The sequence below is a fragment of the Saccostrea cucullata genome, unplaced genomic scaffold (genome assembly GCF_032062105.1).
Source record: "Saccostrea cucullata isolate Sc308-1 unplaced genomic scaffold, CSIRO_AGI_Scuc_v1 ctg20, whole genome shotgun sequence".
In the NCBI taxonomy this organism is placed as follows: domain Eukaryota; kingdom Metazoa; phylum Mollusca; class Bivalvia; order Ostreida; family Ostreidae; genus Saccostrea; species Saccostrea cuccullata.
Window position 1 is genome coordinate 624,112 of NW_026936980.1, and position 15,897 is coordinate 640,008.

General features: G+C 35.2%; 2 protein-coding genes across 2 annotated transcripts; one reads left to right on the plus strand and one right to left on the minus strand.

Moving 5' to 3' along the window:
• Window positions 1-822: 822 nt before the first annotated feature.
• On the minus strand, window positions 823-6,381 carry LOC134246957 (adenosine 5'-monophosphoramidase HINT1-like). Its single transcript, XM_062729303.1, has 3 exons — window positions 6,224-6,381; window positions 1,665-1,769; window positions 823-1,185 (listed from the first exon to the last, which is right to left on the minus strand). Exons 1-3 carry the CDS (start codon window positions 6,332-6,334, stop codon window positions 1,021-1,023), a joined length of 381 nt encoding a protein of 126 aa, XP_062585287.1. The 5' UTR covers window positions 6,335-6,381; the 3' UTR covers window positions 823-1,020.
• Window positions 6,382-6,491: 110 nt separating this feature from the next.
• On the plus strand, window positions 6,492-15,275 carry LOC134246992 (ras-related protein Rab-31-like). The gene is made up of 8 exons (XM_062729343.1): window positions 6,492-6,702; window positions 7,423-7,519; window positions 8,343-8,412; window positions 8,720-8,813; window positions 10,892-10,921; window positions 11,231-11,356; window positions 12,240-14,578; window positions 14,655-15,275. The coding sequence occupies exons 1-7, from the start codon at window positions 6,660-6,662 to the stop codon at window positions 12,434-12,436; spliced, it is 657 nt and encodes a 218-aa protein (XP_062585327.1). The 5' UTR covers window positions 6,492-6,659; the 3' UTR covers window positions 12,437-14,578; window positions 14,655-15,275.
• The last annotated feature ends 622 nt before the right edge of the window (window positions 15,276-15,897 follow it).

Here is a 15,897-nt window from a genome sequence, read left to right on the forward strand (position 1 = left end):
GGTGGCGATACCATATTGTCATCTAATCGAAAACATACTTGAATGTGCACGGACACATCTTGGAATTCCAATGCCTTATGACATGTTGGGTTTAAAAGACAGGAAAACTAGTAGTTTTGAAATTTTCCCTCCTACAAGCAGTGTACAAATTAGACAACCTTCAATAAATACCCTCTCTCAACCGACTGTCTGAAAATGACCCGGGTTTTTTAGCTCACCTGAGCTGAAAGCTCAATTATTTGGGCTTTTTTGATCACCAGTGTCCGTCCGTCTTTAAACTTTTCACATTTTCAACCTTTTCTCAAGAACCATTGGCCATTTACTAAAATTGGGTTTAGGATATTCCAGACATTTCTGATAAGAAAAGCTTCTAAAGCCTTTGACTCAGATGAGCTAAAATGATTGGGCAATGAATCTTAAAATATATATGTATAATCCTACAAGTTGTCTTTTCTGGAAAAGTGACACAGATCTTTGAATGATCCAACATATTTTCACATGTCTGAGTATCTCCTCATAAGGAAGATGTGCCCTTAATCTTAATCTTGTTCTCTTTACAAAAGGAAGTAGTAGTACTGTAGCAAATTTGGTTAAAATTGACAAAGAGGTTCTTAAGAAGCACTTAAACATGTGAGAAGTTTCACAATGTCACACAGACAGACAGATGTCTTTATTGCTCACTTGAAATATTTGCCTAAATTATGCAAAAAGCTCAAAATAACACTACAATATGGAGAGATTTCTAAAGCATTATACGCATCTAAAGTGTACATGTAGAATGCAAATGTGAGCCAACACAAAGAAAAGCTTATTAAAAACATAATGGTTTTAGTCCTTTTAATAATAATACAGCTTGATGGTCTTAAAATCAATTTTACAGACAATATAACAAATGTTGTGATGCTCCACATCAAAAGTTAACCAGAAACATTCCAGAGAGTCATCATAATCCATTCCCACTATAAGTGTCTTATTGTTTTAATTGTAAATTCTATAATAGTGATTAAATTTACAGGAGAATTATCCTGGTGGCCAGCCCATCTGTCGTCCACTCATCACGTGTATGTGAAGATGATACACCGACTGTCCACCTATTGGACCGTCATTGATAACCAGTCGATAGCCGTCATTCAAACCACGCTGCTTAGCAACCTTCTTAGCAACCAGAACTAGGTGTCCAAGGAGCTGCAATGCAGAATAAGAGAAATAATTTCATTACAGAAATTACGGTTAATTACCTCAAGTTGGCAACTTTATTTTCCTAATCCTAGTATATATATATACTAGTATATAACGTGCATTTGATAATGGGTAATGTCTAATTCTGAATGATTTTTGATGGAAACATCATCTTCTATTTTTATTGAAATATACATGTTATTATCAATGTACAGTAAAACACGCTTACACAGTGTAACAATTTTGCCTCGTTATAAGTGTAATTTGTTATATCTGTCAAGTTTACAATGTACAATAGAGTCAAAGGGACTGAAAATCAGTTCACAGTTAACAGCAATTCATTATAAGTGTGTTGGCCATAACATTTTTTTAAAGTTCAATGCTTTGACCTATCATGGTGGGACCTTAATAATCAAATTCATAATTAATCCTATAAATAAGTTCACATCTTCAATAAGCAGCTACACCGTAATACATGTACTGACCTGTTCGTCCCCGTCCTCCGTCTCTGCCAGTCTAGACACAGGCTTCTTAGGAATCACCAGGAAGTGGACAGGTGCTTGTGGGGTAAGGTCATTGAAAGCCACACACTAAAACAAGGAATTCAACCAGTCAGCTAGCATTCAGTATTAAAGATCAGTTGTAATGTGTTTATTATTTCTAAAAAAATGAATTTAAAAAAAAACAAAAAAAACAAACAAGAGGCCCAGGGGCCACATTGCTCACCAGAGCACTGGCTAAGAAAAAAGCAAAAATTCATTTTAGTATTGAAAAGCTTTTAAAATGCATAAATGTTCCAACCTACCCCTAAAAGGGAGAAGAAGAGTGATTTTGAACAAAACTGAATCTACCAAACTAAGGATGCTTACATAGTTTAGACTAAATGTGACTACTTTAAGTTTACAAGAGGTCCATAGGCCACATCGCTCACCTGAGCTCATTGGCTACAAAATAAAAGCAGAAATTACTTCAGTATTGAGAAGTTTACATGGGGGGGATTTTAAACTACAACTACCTGATGATGCTTCCACACAATAAATGCCTTTGCTGTTTTTGAGCAGATGATTTTTTCTCCCTATTTATTCATTTAACCACCTCCCATTGTGGCCCAACCCTACCCCTGGGAGCCCTCATTTGAACCAGTATGACTTTGTACTATCTGAGGATGCCTCCATATCAATATAATTAAACATGGCTTTTCTGTTCTTGGGAAAAAAATATTTCATTGATATTTCTAGGCAAAACTTTGATCCCCAATTGTGGCCAACCCTACCCAATTCCTACTTCCCGTTCATGACTTGAACAAACTTGAATCAACACTATGTGAGGATGCTATCATAAAGATATGACCAATTATGGCTTTAAAATATAAAACATAGACAATCAGAGATTATAAAGCTCACCTCAATGAATGTTGTCTTTAAGTAAGGCAAAGTCACAAAATTAACCAACAAAAAGTGTACATGCCAAAAATGAAAATATTTATGCAATTTTGATCTGATACTTTGAAATAGACCTATATAAAAAATTCAAACTAGTTCTTCTTCATGAAAATGTAATAAAAATCCAGCATCTGAAGCAAATTTAGAGTTTTCATCCCTTGATGCATCATTTGTGCAAGTTTGGTTTATACAATGTTATATAAGCCTTATAGTTTCCTACACCCATAACTTTTACCTGGTCCATTATCTGAAAAATGTATGTCGAATTCAGCATCCGAAGCAAGTCCATTAGTGTGCATCCTAAGATGTATCCTCCATGCAAGTTTGGTCATTAAAGAACTCATAGTTCATTGGAAATGAAACCTGCATCAAAAACTAACCTTTTCACTCATCCAAAAAATGTAGGTCAGATTCAGCATCCAAAGCAAGCCTGGTAGTATGCATCCTTAGATGTATGATCCATGCAAGTTTGGTCATGATAGTGCTCATAGTACTTGGAAATGAGACCAGCACCAAAAACTTGAACCTGTTCACTCAACCAGAAAATGTAGGTCAGATTCAGCATCCGAAGCAAGCCTGGTAGTATGCATCCTTAGATGTATCATCCATGCAAGTTTGGTCAACATAGGGCTTATAGTTCCTAGGAAATGAGACCTACACCAAAAACTGCACCAAAAATGTTAAACTGCTCCAAAAACATTAACCTGGTCATTCCTTTGCTGAAATTGCAGCATCTGAAACTTTGACTGGTACAATGAAACACACTAGAAGCATCCTCCATGCATGTCTAATCAATGTAGGACATAGAAGTACTTAAAAAGAAAACTGCTCCAAAAAACTTAACCTTAACCTGGGACGCCAACACCAAGGCCGACGCTGACACTGACGCCGATGCCGAGGGTATTACATAAGCTCCCCCAACTTCGTTGAGGTGAGCTAAAAATGTATTCATTCCTATGTAAAACTTTAATCATCCATTGTGGCCTCACCCTACCCCTGGGGGGGGCATGATTTGAACAAACTTGAATCTACTGGTATACTACCTGAGGCAGTGATTGGGATAAGCACGCGCCCTGCGCCATAGTCGCATTAATTTTTAAAATGTCACGTACATTAAAATTAAAACCCTGCGCCATCGTGGCGCATATATAATCACGTACTACATACTTTTAAACTTTGAGCTTTCCCCCAAACACTTATAGTCTTTCCCACAACAATCACTGTTAATTTATGCTTGAAAAAACAGTATTGAATGTTGTTCAGTTAAAGCGTTTTTATGACTTTCTTTTATCCAGTATCTAATCAAACAGATACGTGTTTTCTGATTGGCTAACCCACACGAAATAAACTGATTTCAGAAGTGCAGCATGCTGCCTAAGAAATATCTTGTACCGATAAAGGGCAGCCTTTTCTTAATTTTAACAATCCTAAGAAACAGAATTCAAGTAAATCGGTAGAAAATTACTCGGAACTTCGACGGAAGAAATATAACATGCTGACAGAACGAATGGAGATGAATCTGACGGTAAGACTGATGATGTAGTCTCGGAGGAAAAACCAAAACGAAAATTTAACATGAATCGGAGGGAAGCAGTTTAGATCTAAACCAGGCTTTAAATCATTTTACAGATGTCAAACATTGGAGACAAAAAAATAAAGAATTGAAATTAAATTGCAGTGTTTATTTATTTTCTGACACTTGTGAATTTATATATACCTAATTTTGTATCTTTTAATGTCGTCATACAATAATTTGACAATTTCAATTAAGTAAAGTCAACTGAAATTCTAACATCAACTAATAAATTGCAAGTTTGTAACTAGGAAATGTCCCATTAAAAAGTCTGTTTGGCGCATTGAAATTTGAAATGTCACATTGACACTGATTTGGAGTGTGCCATTGTCACATTTACTCCCTGGCTTATCCCAATCACTGCTGAGGATGTTTTCACATAAGTTTCATCTTTCCTGGCCAAGTGGTTCTTGAGAAGAAGATTTTCAAAGATTTTTCCTATATAATCCTGTAAATCTTTGATCGTCAGTTGTGGCCTCGCCCTTCCCCCAGGGGTCATGTCGATATGAACAAAATTGAATCTACATTACCTGATGATGCTTCTACATGAGTTTCATCTTTCCCAGCCCAGTGGTTCTTGAGAAGAAGATTTTTAAAGATTTTTCCTATATATTCCTATGTAAATCTTTGATTGTCAATGGTGGCCCAATCCTACCCGGGGGGTCATGATTTGAACAACATTGAATCTACACTGTCTGAGGATGTTTTCACATAAGTTTCATCTTTCCTGGCCCAGTGGTTCTTGAGAAGAAAATTTTCAAAGATATTTCCTATATATTCATATGTAAAACTTTGATCAGCCATTTTGGCCCCGCCCTAACCTGGGGGGGGGGGGGGTGTCATGATTTAAACAAACTTGAATCCACACTACCTGAGGATGCTTCCACATGAGTTTCATCTTTCCTGGCCCAATGGTTCTTGAGGAGAAGATTTTTAAAAGATTCAATTAATTTTTCATTAATTCATGATTATCTCCCCTTGGAAGAGGGCTTGGCCCTTCATTTGAACAAACTTCAATCCCCTTCACCCAAGAATACTTTGTGGCAAGTTTGGTTGAAATTGGCCCAGTGGTTCTTGAGAAGAAGACGAAAATGTGAAAAGTTTACGACGACAACAGACAACGGACAAATTTTGATCAGAAAACTCACTTCGGCTCAAGTGAGCTAAAAATGTCATAATGTGGTCCTCATTATTGTATTTGTCCCAGATGATTTAGTTAGAATGATTTAACTGTGTCTCGGTTAAACAGGGTCCGTTGGACAATATCATTTTAACGATAGAACGTTCAATCTACAGATGATTCAGACACCGCCAAAAAATTACCATTGATCATGGATTTTTTTCTGTATCTGCAGAGTTTTTGAAATCCACCGGTCCCACCGGCAAAACTGGTAAATATTTCAAAAGTCCGGTAATTTTCTTCATGTAATCGGTCCGAGGGACCGGTAAAAAAAAAAAAAAAGGATCTTTTCGGAATTTTAACCTCTTAACCCCTGAATTTTAAGTTTATTTGTGAGATTGTCAAAAGGATTGAATCTGTGTGTATGAAAGAATAAACTCTAAATTTTCTGACATATGATTATAAATGCCATATCTGTGTTTGTTCGATCAATCAGCTGATTCAATTTGTACAGAAATATTTATAATTGTAGCTTTATTTGGGGTGCAACATATGTCAAATGAATTGCTAATAATCATTTACCTTGAATGTAAAGGGTTTTAAAATAATCATTTTTGTTACATTAAACATTTCCCCACATTTTGAACTTCGTTTTCTGCAGTAGGAAGCCATGTTGGGTTTCTACTGTAAATATCACACCTGGTTAATTAAGTCTGGGGATATTTGACCCTCGGGTTTTTTTAAAGCCTAACTGGAATTAAAACATTTTTTTTGTTTTGAATATTTGTTTGTTGATGGACCAGTGAATATATATTTGTGTGGACCGGTAACATTCACCAAATCACTGGTCCACTTGACCAGTGAATTTTTTTTTATTTCAAAAACTCTGTATCTGTAATAAAGGAATACCTGGTCGTCTTCATAAATAAATTCGCACGGTACTTCTTTCCGTGCAATCTTTCCAAATATTGTATCTCCACCGGGTTTGGCAAGTTGTGCTTTCTCTATCTCCTCCGACATGCTTGCAGCAAAGTACGAAAGTTACGCTTGCAGAATTTCTTGTTTTAATATAGTATTATATTTCAATAAAAATTATTAATCCTTTCTTTCATAAAAGGGCAAAATGAAAAAAATGCAAGATAGGACTAATATATTTTCATTGGATTTATTTTCGAATTCTAATCACGTGATCACAAAATGGTGGTTGAACTTTCAGTTCCGTTATGACAGTTTGAAAACTGTAACTTTTTTTCTCTGCTTCCTCGGTTATTATCTTGAGTTTTGCTTTATGATAATTTGACTTGTATATAATTTGACTTGTATATAAGATGAAGTGAACAGAAAAATGAAATCCATTGAAGCGAAAGTGGTAGTTCTGGGTTCTCAAGGTAAGTATCTTGTATTTTGTTGACATTTAGTAGATTTTTATGATTGCAAATCTAGCTTGGTTTATATCCTTTCTAATAATATCTTAACACACTTAAGTAGAGTGTGTCATTCCATGATTAACATCCATAGATGAGAAACCAATAGCCATCCGAAGAACGCCAAATGTACACATTGATTTTTCATATATTGTACATGTAACATTAGGCCAGGCTAGCCCTACATGTACATGTATATTAAGCTTTCAGAATGTTGCTTACATAATCAGAGACATAGGCTTAATAAGGGAAGTTTGCAACTGGGTGTTATTATGTTATTGCCAGAAGAGGGTAAGGACAAACAAATCAAACAAATAGGCCTATGTTAGTTTATTTTTAATAATGACAGTGAAATCTCTGAATGTGAAGCACAGATGAACCATTTGTGAAGCAATGATGTGTTTTATTGAATAGCCCACTTATTCACTTAGATTGTCCTCTTCAAACCGCATAAGAAAATCAAGATATTTTGCTGGTGCAGTTGCATGGTAGTTGCACGATTTTGTATATGTGAAATGCCTGATTTAAAAAAAAAGATTTTCTAGATCTCATACATTAATTTGTATGCTTTCAGGCCCATTTTAAAGCCACACATTTCTAAATTTCTGCTGTAACTGTTCCTTTATTATCTTTTAATTTTTATTAAAACATTCATTCATGTAGAATTGTTTTTTTACATCACAGCGGTTGGAAAGACAAGTACTGTTATTCGATATGTTGGGGGAATGTTCAGCAAAGCAGTCAGTCCAACCATTGGAGCTTCATTTTTCACATACAAACTGTAAGTTATTATATGCATGTATACTTAAAATTTATTTAAAGTGATGTTTTGACAGTTAATTCATAAAATTTGTGCCCAAGCAGGCCTCGACATTAACGCTTGTCCGCTTGTCCGGTACCAGTGAAAAAAAAATTCGGACAAGTGAATATTGCTGTGCACTTGTCCGATTGGACAAGTGATTTTTCTTTGTAAAGAAGTCTTCAAATAATAGTAATAAAAAAAAAACAACTATTGTAAAGTTTATCGAATAAAAACGGAAGCAGTAAATAAATCTGAATTTGGATCCGGATATCAATTGCTATGTAAGTTCACACTTGATAGGGATCAATATTCTCGACTCCATATTGCGCCATGCATGGCGTGGATCTTACGACGTTTGCGAGTTTGTAATATATTTGATTGGTAACACAGATTCACTTTGCAAACATTTATGCTGTTGTCAGGAGAAGTCTAGATAATTTTTTTTATATGTGTTTGTCTTATTTATCAATAACAGCACTTATAAATCAAGCACATTTAATTTTTTAATTGTTTTCAAGTTGACAGAACAAGACATTCTTTGAAAAATTTTCGGACAAGTGAAGTTGAAGTTCGGACAAGTAAATATCTTGGTCACTTGTCCAAATGGACAAGTAGGAAAAAAAGTTAATGTCGAGCCCTGCCAAGGGGTGTACTAAAGGCATTTAAAAATGAATTGGCTAATTAAAATAAGCTAGTTTACATTCAAAATGCATGTAATATACAGATCGAGATATAACCATAATTCCAAAAGATCTTGCCCTTAATCATGTTGAACTAAATTTTTTCCTGCATATATTTCCAGAACTTTGAACAACTACAGGATGAAACTACAAGTATGGGATACAGCGGGCCAGGAGAGGTTTAGGTCAATGGTATGTACCGGTAGTATCTATACATGTATATATGTTTTACAAATTTGAAGTAAGAATCAAGATAACAAGATATAGCCGTCAAATTGTGCTATTTCAAATGTAATCGCAAGCAGACTGTATACATTTTTCATGTATGACATTATAAATGACATATGCAACACGATTTATAGAATATGTGTACAAACACATTTCTCTCTCCAATCAAATAGCATCTTAAAACCAGAGTTATTAATTATGATTTGTAAAAAATATCAAACATAAACATGATCAGTACACTGTAGATAAGGTGACCCTGTGTGTATTGTAGGCTCCCATGTACTACAGGAAGGCCAATGCAGCTATGTTGATTTATGACATCACCTCGGAGGACAGTTTCTATGACATCAAAGACTGGGTCAGTGGTAAGTAATAACATCATGTCACACTAAAGACTGGGTCAGCGGTAAGTAATAACATAATCATGTCATACTCAAAGACTGGGTCAGTAGTAAGTAATAACATAATCATGTCAAACTCAAAGACTGGGTCAGTGGTAAGTAATAACATAATATCAAACTTAAAGACTGGGTCAGCGGTAAGTAATAACATAATGTCAAACTCAAAGACTGGGTCAGCGGTAAGTAATAACATAATGTCAAACTCCAAGACAGGGTCAGTGGTAAGTGATAACATAATGTCAAACTCAAAGACTGGGTCAGTGGTAAGTAATAACATAATGTCACACTCAAAGACTGGGTCACAGGTAAGTGATAACATAATGTCACACTCAAAGACTGGGTCAGTGGTAAGTAATAACATAATGTCACACTCAAAGACTGAATCAGCGGTAAGTAATAACATAATGTCAAACACACTCAAAGACTGGGTCAGTGGTAAGTAATAACATAATGTCACACTCAAAGACTGGGTCAGCGGTAAGTAATAACATAATGTCAAACACACTCAAAGACTGGGTCAGTGGTAAGTAATAACATAATGTCACACTCAAAGACTGGGTCAGCGGTAAGTAATAACATAATCATGTCAAACTCAAAGACTGGGTCAGCGGTAAGTAATAACATAATGTCAAACACACTCAAAGACTGGGTCAGTGGTAAGTAATAACATAATGTCAAACTTAAAGACTGGGTCAGCGGTAAGTAATAACATAATGTCACACTCAAAGACTGGGTCAGTGGTAAGTAATAACATAATGTCACACTCAAAGACTGAATCAGCGGTAAGTAATAACATAATGTCAAACACACTCAAAGACTGGGTCAGTGGTAAGTAATAACATAATGTCACACTCAAAGACTGGGTCAGCGGTAAGTAATAACATAATGTCAAACACACTCAAAGACTGGGTCAGTGGTAAGTAATAACATAATATCAAACTTAAAGACTGGGTCAGCGGTAAGTAATAACATAATGTCACACTCAAAGACTGGGTCAGCGGTAAGTAATAACATAATGTCACACTCAAAGACTGGGTCAGCGGTAAGTAATAACATAATGTCACACTCAAAGACTGGGTCAGCGGTAAGTAATAACATAATGTCACACTCAAAGACTGGGTCAGTGGTAAGTAATAACATAATCATGTCAAACTTAAAGACTGGGTCAGCGGTAAGTAATAACATAATGTCAAACACACTCAAAGACTGGGTCAGTGGTAAGTAATAACATAATGTCACACTCAAAGACTGGGTCACAGGTAAGTGATAACATAATGTCACACTCAAAGACTGGGTCAGTGGTAAGTAATAACATAATGTCACACTCAAAGACTGATTCAGCGGTAAGTAATAACATAATGTCAAACACACTCAAAGACTGGGTCAGTGGTAAGTAATAACATAATGTCACACTCAAAGACTGGGTCAGCGGTAAGTAATAACATAATGTCAAACACACTCAAAGACTGGGTCAGTGGTAAGTAATAACATAATGTCACACTCAAAGACGGGGTCAGCGGTAAGTAATAACATAATCATGTCAAACTCAAAGACTGGGTCAGCGGTAAGTAATAACATAATGTCAAACACACTCAAAGACTGGGTCAGTGGTAAGTAATAACATAATGTCAAACTTAAAGACTGGGTCAGCGGTAAGTAATAACATAATGTCACACTCAAAGACTGGGTCAGCGGTAAGTAATAACATAATGTTACACTCAGCAATTATATTCTCGAAACCTGAATCATCAAATTTGTACACGTAGTTATGCTGTAGTTAATAATTACCGGTATATGTTTACTGTTTTTACCCTGTGAATGAAGAGAGGAACTTAATTATTAATCAACATGTAGGGAGTCTCTCTGTTTCTCTGTCTATACCTACAAACAAAATTTTTTAGAAGTTTCTCCTCTAATAATTGGCAGTAAAGCTTTTGTCAAGGACTTAGCTATAAGTATTTTATTTTCATTCAATATAAAAATTAAAGGTAGCTGGACTTCAATTGTTTAGTTGATTGTAACACAAAGCACATGTATTTCAGAACTGAAAAAGAATGTTGATACACCCATTGGTAAGTGAACTATTAATCATCAAATCATTGTAGGAAAATTTAAAATAATCTTGTATTGTTGACATGAAAAAGAAATAAATATGTGGTTAACTCTTTGAATTCATTTTATATATTTAATTAACTTTGCTTAGTTGACATTATATGTAACAATTAAATTGATTAATGCAAAGTTCAAGAAAATGATACCTATAATGGTGTATCAAAGCAGATTCAACTACATGCATTCAATTCAAAGCAGAGTCAATTTATTCAATTTAAAGTAAAGACAATTTCAATTTCCAGTGTACACTGTACATTGTTGTTTTTCAGTGATGTGTCTTGTGGGAAATAAGAATGACCTTGAAGAAAGTCGACAGGTCAACACCAAAGAAGCTCAAGAATATGCAGAATCAATCGGGGCCCTGTTCCACGAAACCTCAGCTCTCAAGAACATAGGTACACAGATATCTTACATATCATGTAATACCTATATTAAGTACATATCATTCTGTGGCCTCCTTCACTCTTTTACTGAAATATAAACATGTAGCTTTATAGGAATGGTATACGCAAGGTTAGAAAATACAAAATCTTATAAAGATTGCATGCCTTTTTAGCCTGTAAAAAACAGCTTGTAATTCATCCAAGTTCAATATGTAGGTTTTCATATACCCTCCCTTTAAACGGAATGTTTGGATGGTTTAAATAGGAACCCATCTCTTCAATCCCTTTTGTGCCCATAGACATTACTTTGTAATGTAGAAACATTGGATGTCCATACTATAATATACAATGATTGCATTGGATCAAAGGGCATCTCTTCTCTTGAAAAAAGATCAAGATTTAGATATAAATTTTCTTGTATCCATGTTTTGAGTGTACATGTCATATTGAAACAGTTTTATATGATACATGTACCGTAAATCACTAAATTTTCGCGACACCTTATTTTCGCGAGATAGTCAATGAATCTTGATTAGCAAGACAAAATTTTCACGGATTGTGGTTATTGCTCTATATAATCTTATGGAATACTATTATACGCAAGAATGAAATTTTTTCGAGCACACTCTCTCGCGTAATTACGCGAAAATAAAGTTCTCGCGAATAAAAAGTGATTTACAGTATTTAAATTTGAGCATATTCAGGTAACATTTGTAAATTTGAAATGTATATCAACATGAAGTAAACCTATAAATCTCAAAATAATAGAAGGCATCTTAAAGATTCATGTGTATATTCAGGTGACTACTGGTAGGGTGGGTGGGGGGATAGTAGATGTAAAATTCTAAGGTTGGAAGTAGCATTACCACTGACTGACGTCTTGTTTTGATAACAGGTATTGAGGAGGCCTTCCTCCAGGTGGCCCAGCAGCTGGTGAAGCTATACGAGACCTCCCCTAACAGTGGACTATACTCTATAGACCTGGATCAGTCCTCACAGGTACAAAATCCTAACGAGTCTGCTGAAAGCTTCCGACTGCCTCCAGATAGAAACTCCTCACAAAACACAGCCAGTTCTAAGTGTGCCTGCTAACTTGTTTACTGAACAAAAGCTTTGTCTCAACTTTATAGACAGAATCAGCATATCATTTTGAATTTAGTATTACAATGTACGAACTGACTTTATGTAAAATATTATCAGTACAAATATAATTCATGTACATAAACTGTGAAATGTACAAAAAATTGTACATTCCTGAATTCTGAAATGTTTTTATCACATAGCTCTTAAGGTGTTTTCAAGGGCAACAATCATTTCTTAATATATATGTATACCATATTCCTATTTGAATTTACATGTATAATAACACTTCATGCTCAAACACTGAAATGGGGAGATTTTATTGGGGAAAAAGCATGTTACATATTGATTTCTTTATTAACTACATTTTCTTTGTATCTTATTTAATATTTTCAATTCATTTTGAAAATGAATATGATGAATTGAGTATCCCTGATGAACAAAAAACAATATCTTTCGCATTGACATTTTTTTTTAATATCACCTGAGCTGAAAGCTCAAGTGATTTTTCTGATGGCCCATTGCCCATCATACATCCATCTGTCTGTAAACTTTTCATATTTTGAACTTCTTTTCAAGAACTACCATGCCAAATTTAACAAAAATTGGGACAAAGCATCCTTGGGTGGAGGGGAGTTGAAATTTTTTAAATGAAGAGCCAAACCCCATTTCAAGGGGAGATAATGAAGAAAAGACAAAAATAGGATTGGGTCATTAAAAAAAATCTTTCTGTCAAGATTGACTTGGCTAGAAATGCATTAACTTATATGGAAGCATCCTTGGGTAGTATAGATTTTAATTTGTTAAAATCACGTCCCAGGGGGTAGGATTGGGCCTTAATAGCGAATACAGATTTAACACTGAAATGTACAGGGAAATTCTTTAAAAATCTTCTTCTCAGGAACAACTGAGCTACAAATGCCAAAAAACTTATTTGGAAGTATTCTGGGGTAGTGTAAATTCTGAATTGTTGAAATCATGACCCTAGGGGTAAAATGGGGCCACAATAGATACTACAAAGGGGCAAAGTCTGGGGAAGAAGAGCTGGGTCAAAGTTACTCAGGTGTTGTGGCCATGGTGCCTCTGGTTTATTTTTATTTAGAAAGGCTTTTTTCCTCCTTAGAAAGGCAACTATGAGTAATGACAATAGAACACCTTTTCTTTTTCAAGATTATCCCTGTTGTTTTAATTTTGTATACTGTAAGAGTGGTGATTGGAATTATTGTATAACATGTAAAGGTTGTGTATTCTTTTTAGCTCACCTCAACGAAGTTGGGGGGAGCTTATGTGATACCCTCGGCGTCGGCGTCGGCGTCCCGGGTTAAGGTTAAGTTTTTTGGAGCAGTTTTCTTTTTAAGTACTTCTATGTCCTATATTGATTGGACATGCATGAAAGATGTTTCTAATGTGTTTCATTGTACCAGTCAAAGTTTCAGATGCTGCAATTTCAGCAAAGGAATGACCAGGTTAATGTTTTTGGTGCAGGTTAACATTTTTGGTGCAGTTTTTGGTGTAGTCTCATTTCCGAGTAACTATAAGCCCTATGTTGACCAAACTTACATGGATGGTACATCTTAGGATGCATACTACCAGACTTGCTTCGGATGCTGAATCTGACCTACATTTTCCGGTTGAGTGAACAGGTTAAAGTATTTGGTGCAGGTTTCATTTCAAAGATACTATGAGCCCTATAATGACCAAACTTGCATGGATGGTACATCTTAGGATGCATACTACCAGTCTTGCTTCGGATGCTGAATCGGACCTACATTTTCCGGTGGAGTGAACAGGTTAAAGTTTTTGGTGCAGGTTTCATTTCCAAGTTACTATGAGACATATAATGACCAAACTTGCATGGATGGTACATCTTAGGATGCATATTACAAGACTTGCTTCGGATGCTGAATCTGACCTACATTTTCCGGTTGAGTGAACAGGTTAAAATTTTTGGTGCAGGTTTCATTTCCAAGGTACTATGAACCCTATAATGACTAAACTTGCCTGGATGGTACATCTTAGGATGCATTCTACCAGACTTGCTTCGGATGCTGAATCTGACCTACATTTTCCGGTTGAGTAAACAGGTTAAAGTTTATGGTGCAGGATTCATTTCCAAGTAACTTTGAGCCTATAATGACCAAACTTGCATGGATGGTACATCTAAGGGTGCATTCTACGAGGCTGGCTTCAGAAGCTGAATCTGACCTACATTTTCCGGATTAGTGAAAAGGTTAGTTTTTTATACAGGTTTCGTTTCCAAGTAACTTTGAGCTTTATGTTGAACAAACTTGCATGGATGATACATCTTAGGATGCAGACTAATGGACTTGCTTCAGATGCTGAATTCGACATACATTTTCCAGATAATAGACCTCGTAAAAGTTATGGGTGCAGGTATATCACCAAGAAACTATAAGGCTTATATAAACCAAAGTTGCACAAATGATGCATTAAGGGATGAAAACTCTCAATCTTGCTTCAGATGCTGGATTTTAATTACATTTTCATGATGAAGAACTAGTTTTAAGTTTTTATATAGGTCTATTCCAAAGTATCAAAATTGCATAAATTTTGCATTTTTGGTTGTACACTTTTTGTTGGTTAATTGTGTGACTTAATTTGCCTTACTTAAAGACAACATTCATTGAGGTGAGCTCTGTAATCTCTGATTACCTATGTTTTTTTCAGTGAAGGCTTTAATTGGCTTTCAAATAAATAATTTCTTGTGATAGTGATCTAAATGTATATGTATTTATACAGGCTTGATAAACAGTACAATGCTTGTACATTTATAATACAATGTTGCTGAATGCTTATTATTTATTAAAGATGCATTTTAATAACTTAAAAATCTTTTCGTCTGCTCTGTTAATTATAAGCAATTAAGACACTTATGAGAGAACAGAAACAAAAATTTATTTTTTCCATGGTCCTATGCTATTGTGTCTGAAAGGGAGATGGGACCAATACAAATAAAAATAATGCTACATGTATTCTTAAAAATATTCTTACTCCTGAACATCAGAGAGGTACGTTTTCTTAAATGAAATGAGAAAGCCTTGAGGCCTCTATATCAAAATTGTGAAATCGAAGCCCAGGAGTTCTAGAGTTGGGTGGGGTTCAAATTATCATATAGTGAAAATACATATTAAATTCTCTCTAAAATTTAATATTGTCCCCTTGTACATGTAGCAGAGCAACGGTGCCTCTTTCAAAATAGTGGGATAGTTGCTAAGAAAGAAGTCTGTTGTACGTCAAATCTTTTAAGTTTTATCAGCTGGGAACGAGTTGAGATTTGTCATGGAAGATCGATTCTTATTGTTAAAAAACGTATACAAACACTTGAGTTTTTGGGGAAGGGGCTACTGGTATTCCACCCAGACCCTCCCTGTGACCTATATTTAAGGACCCTGGCTTTGGTTCTTTACAAGTGTGATCATCGTAGAGTATTAATAAGTTTCGGAATCTCATTT

Coding starts and splice junctions, on each gene's coding strand:
- LOC134246957 (XM_062729303.1), bottom strand. CDS start 6,334: ATGTCGGAGGAGATAGAGAAAGCACAACTTGCCAAACCCGGTGGAGAT. Junction 1,770..6,223: donor TTATTTATGAAGACGACCAG/GTATTCCTTTAT, acceptor TCCTTGTTTTAG/TGTGTGGCTTTCAATGACCT. Junction 1,186..1,664: donor CGGAGGACGGGGACGAACAG/GTCAGTACATGT, acceptor TCTGCATTGCAG/CTCCTTGGACACCTAGTTCT.
- LOC134246992 (XM_062729343.1), top strand. CDS start 6,660: ATGAAATCCATTGAAGCGAAAGTGGTAGTTCTGGGTTCTCAAG. Junction 8,814..10,891: donor CATCAAAGACTGGGTCAGTG/GTAAGTAATAAC, acceptor CATGTATTTCAG/AACTGAAAAAGAATGTTGAT. Junction 11,357..12,239: donor CTCAGCTCTCAAGAACATAG/GTACACAGATAT, acceptor TTTTGATAACAG/GTATTGAGGAGGCCTTCCTC.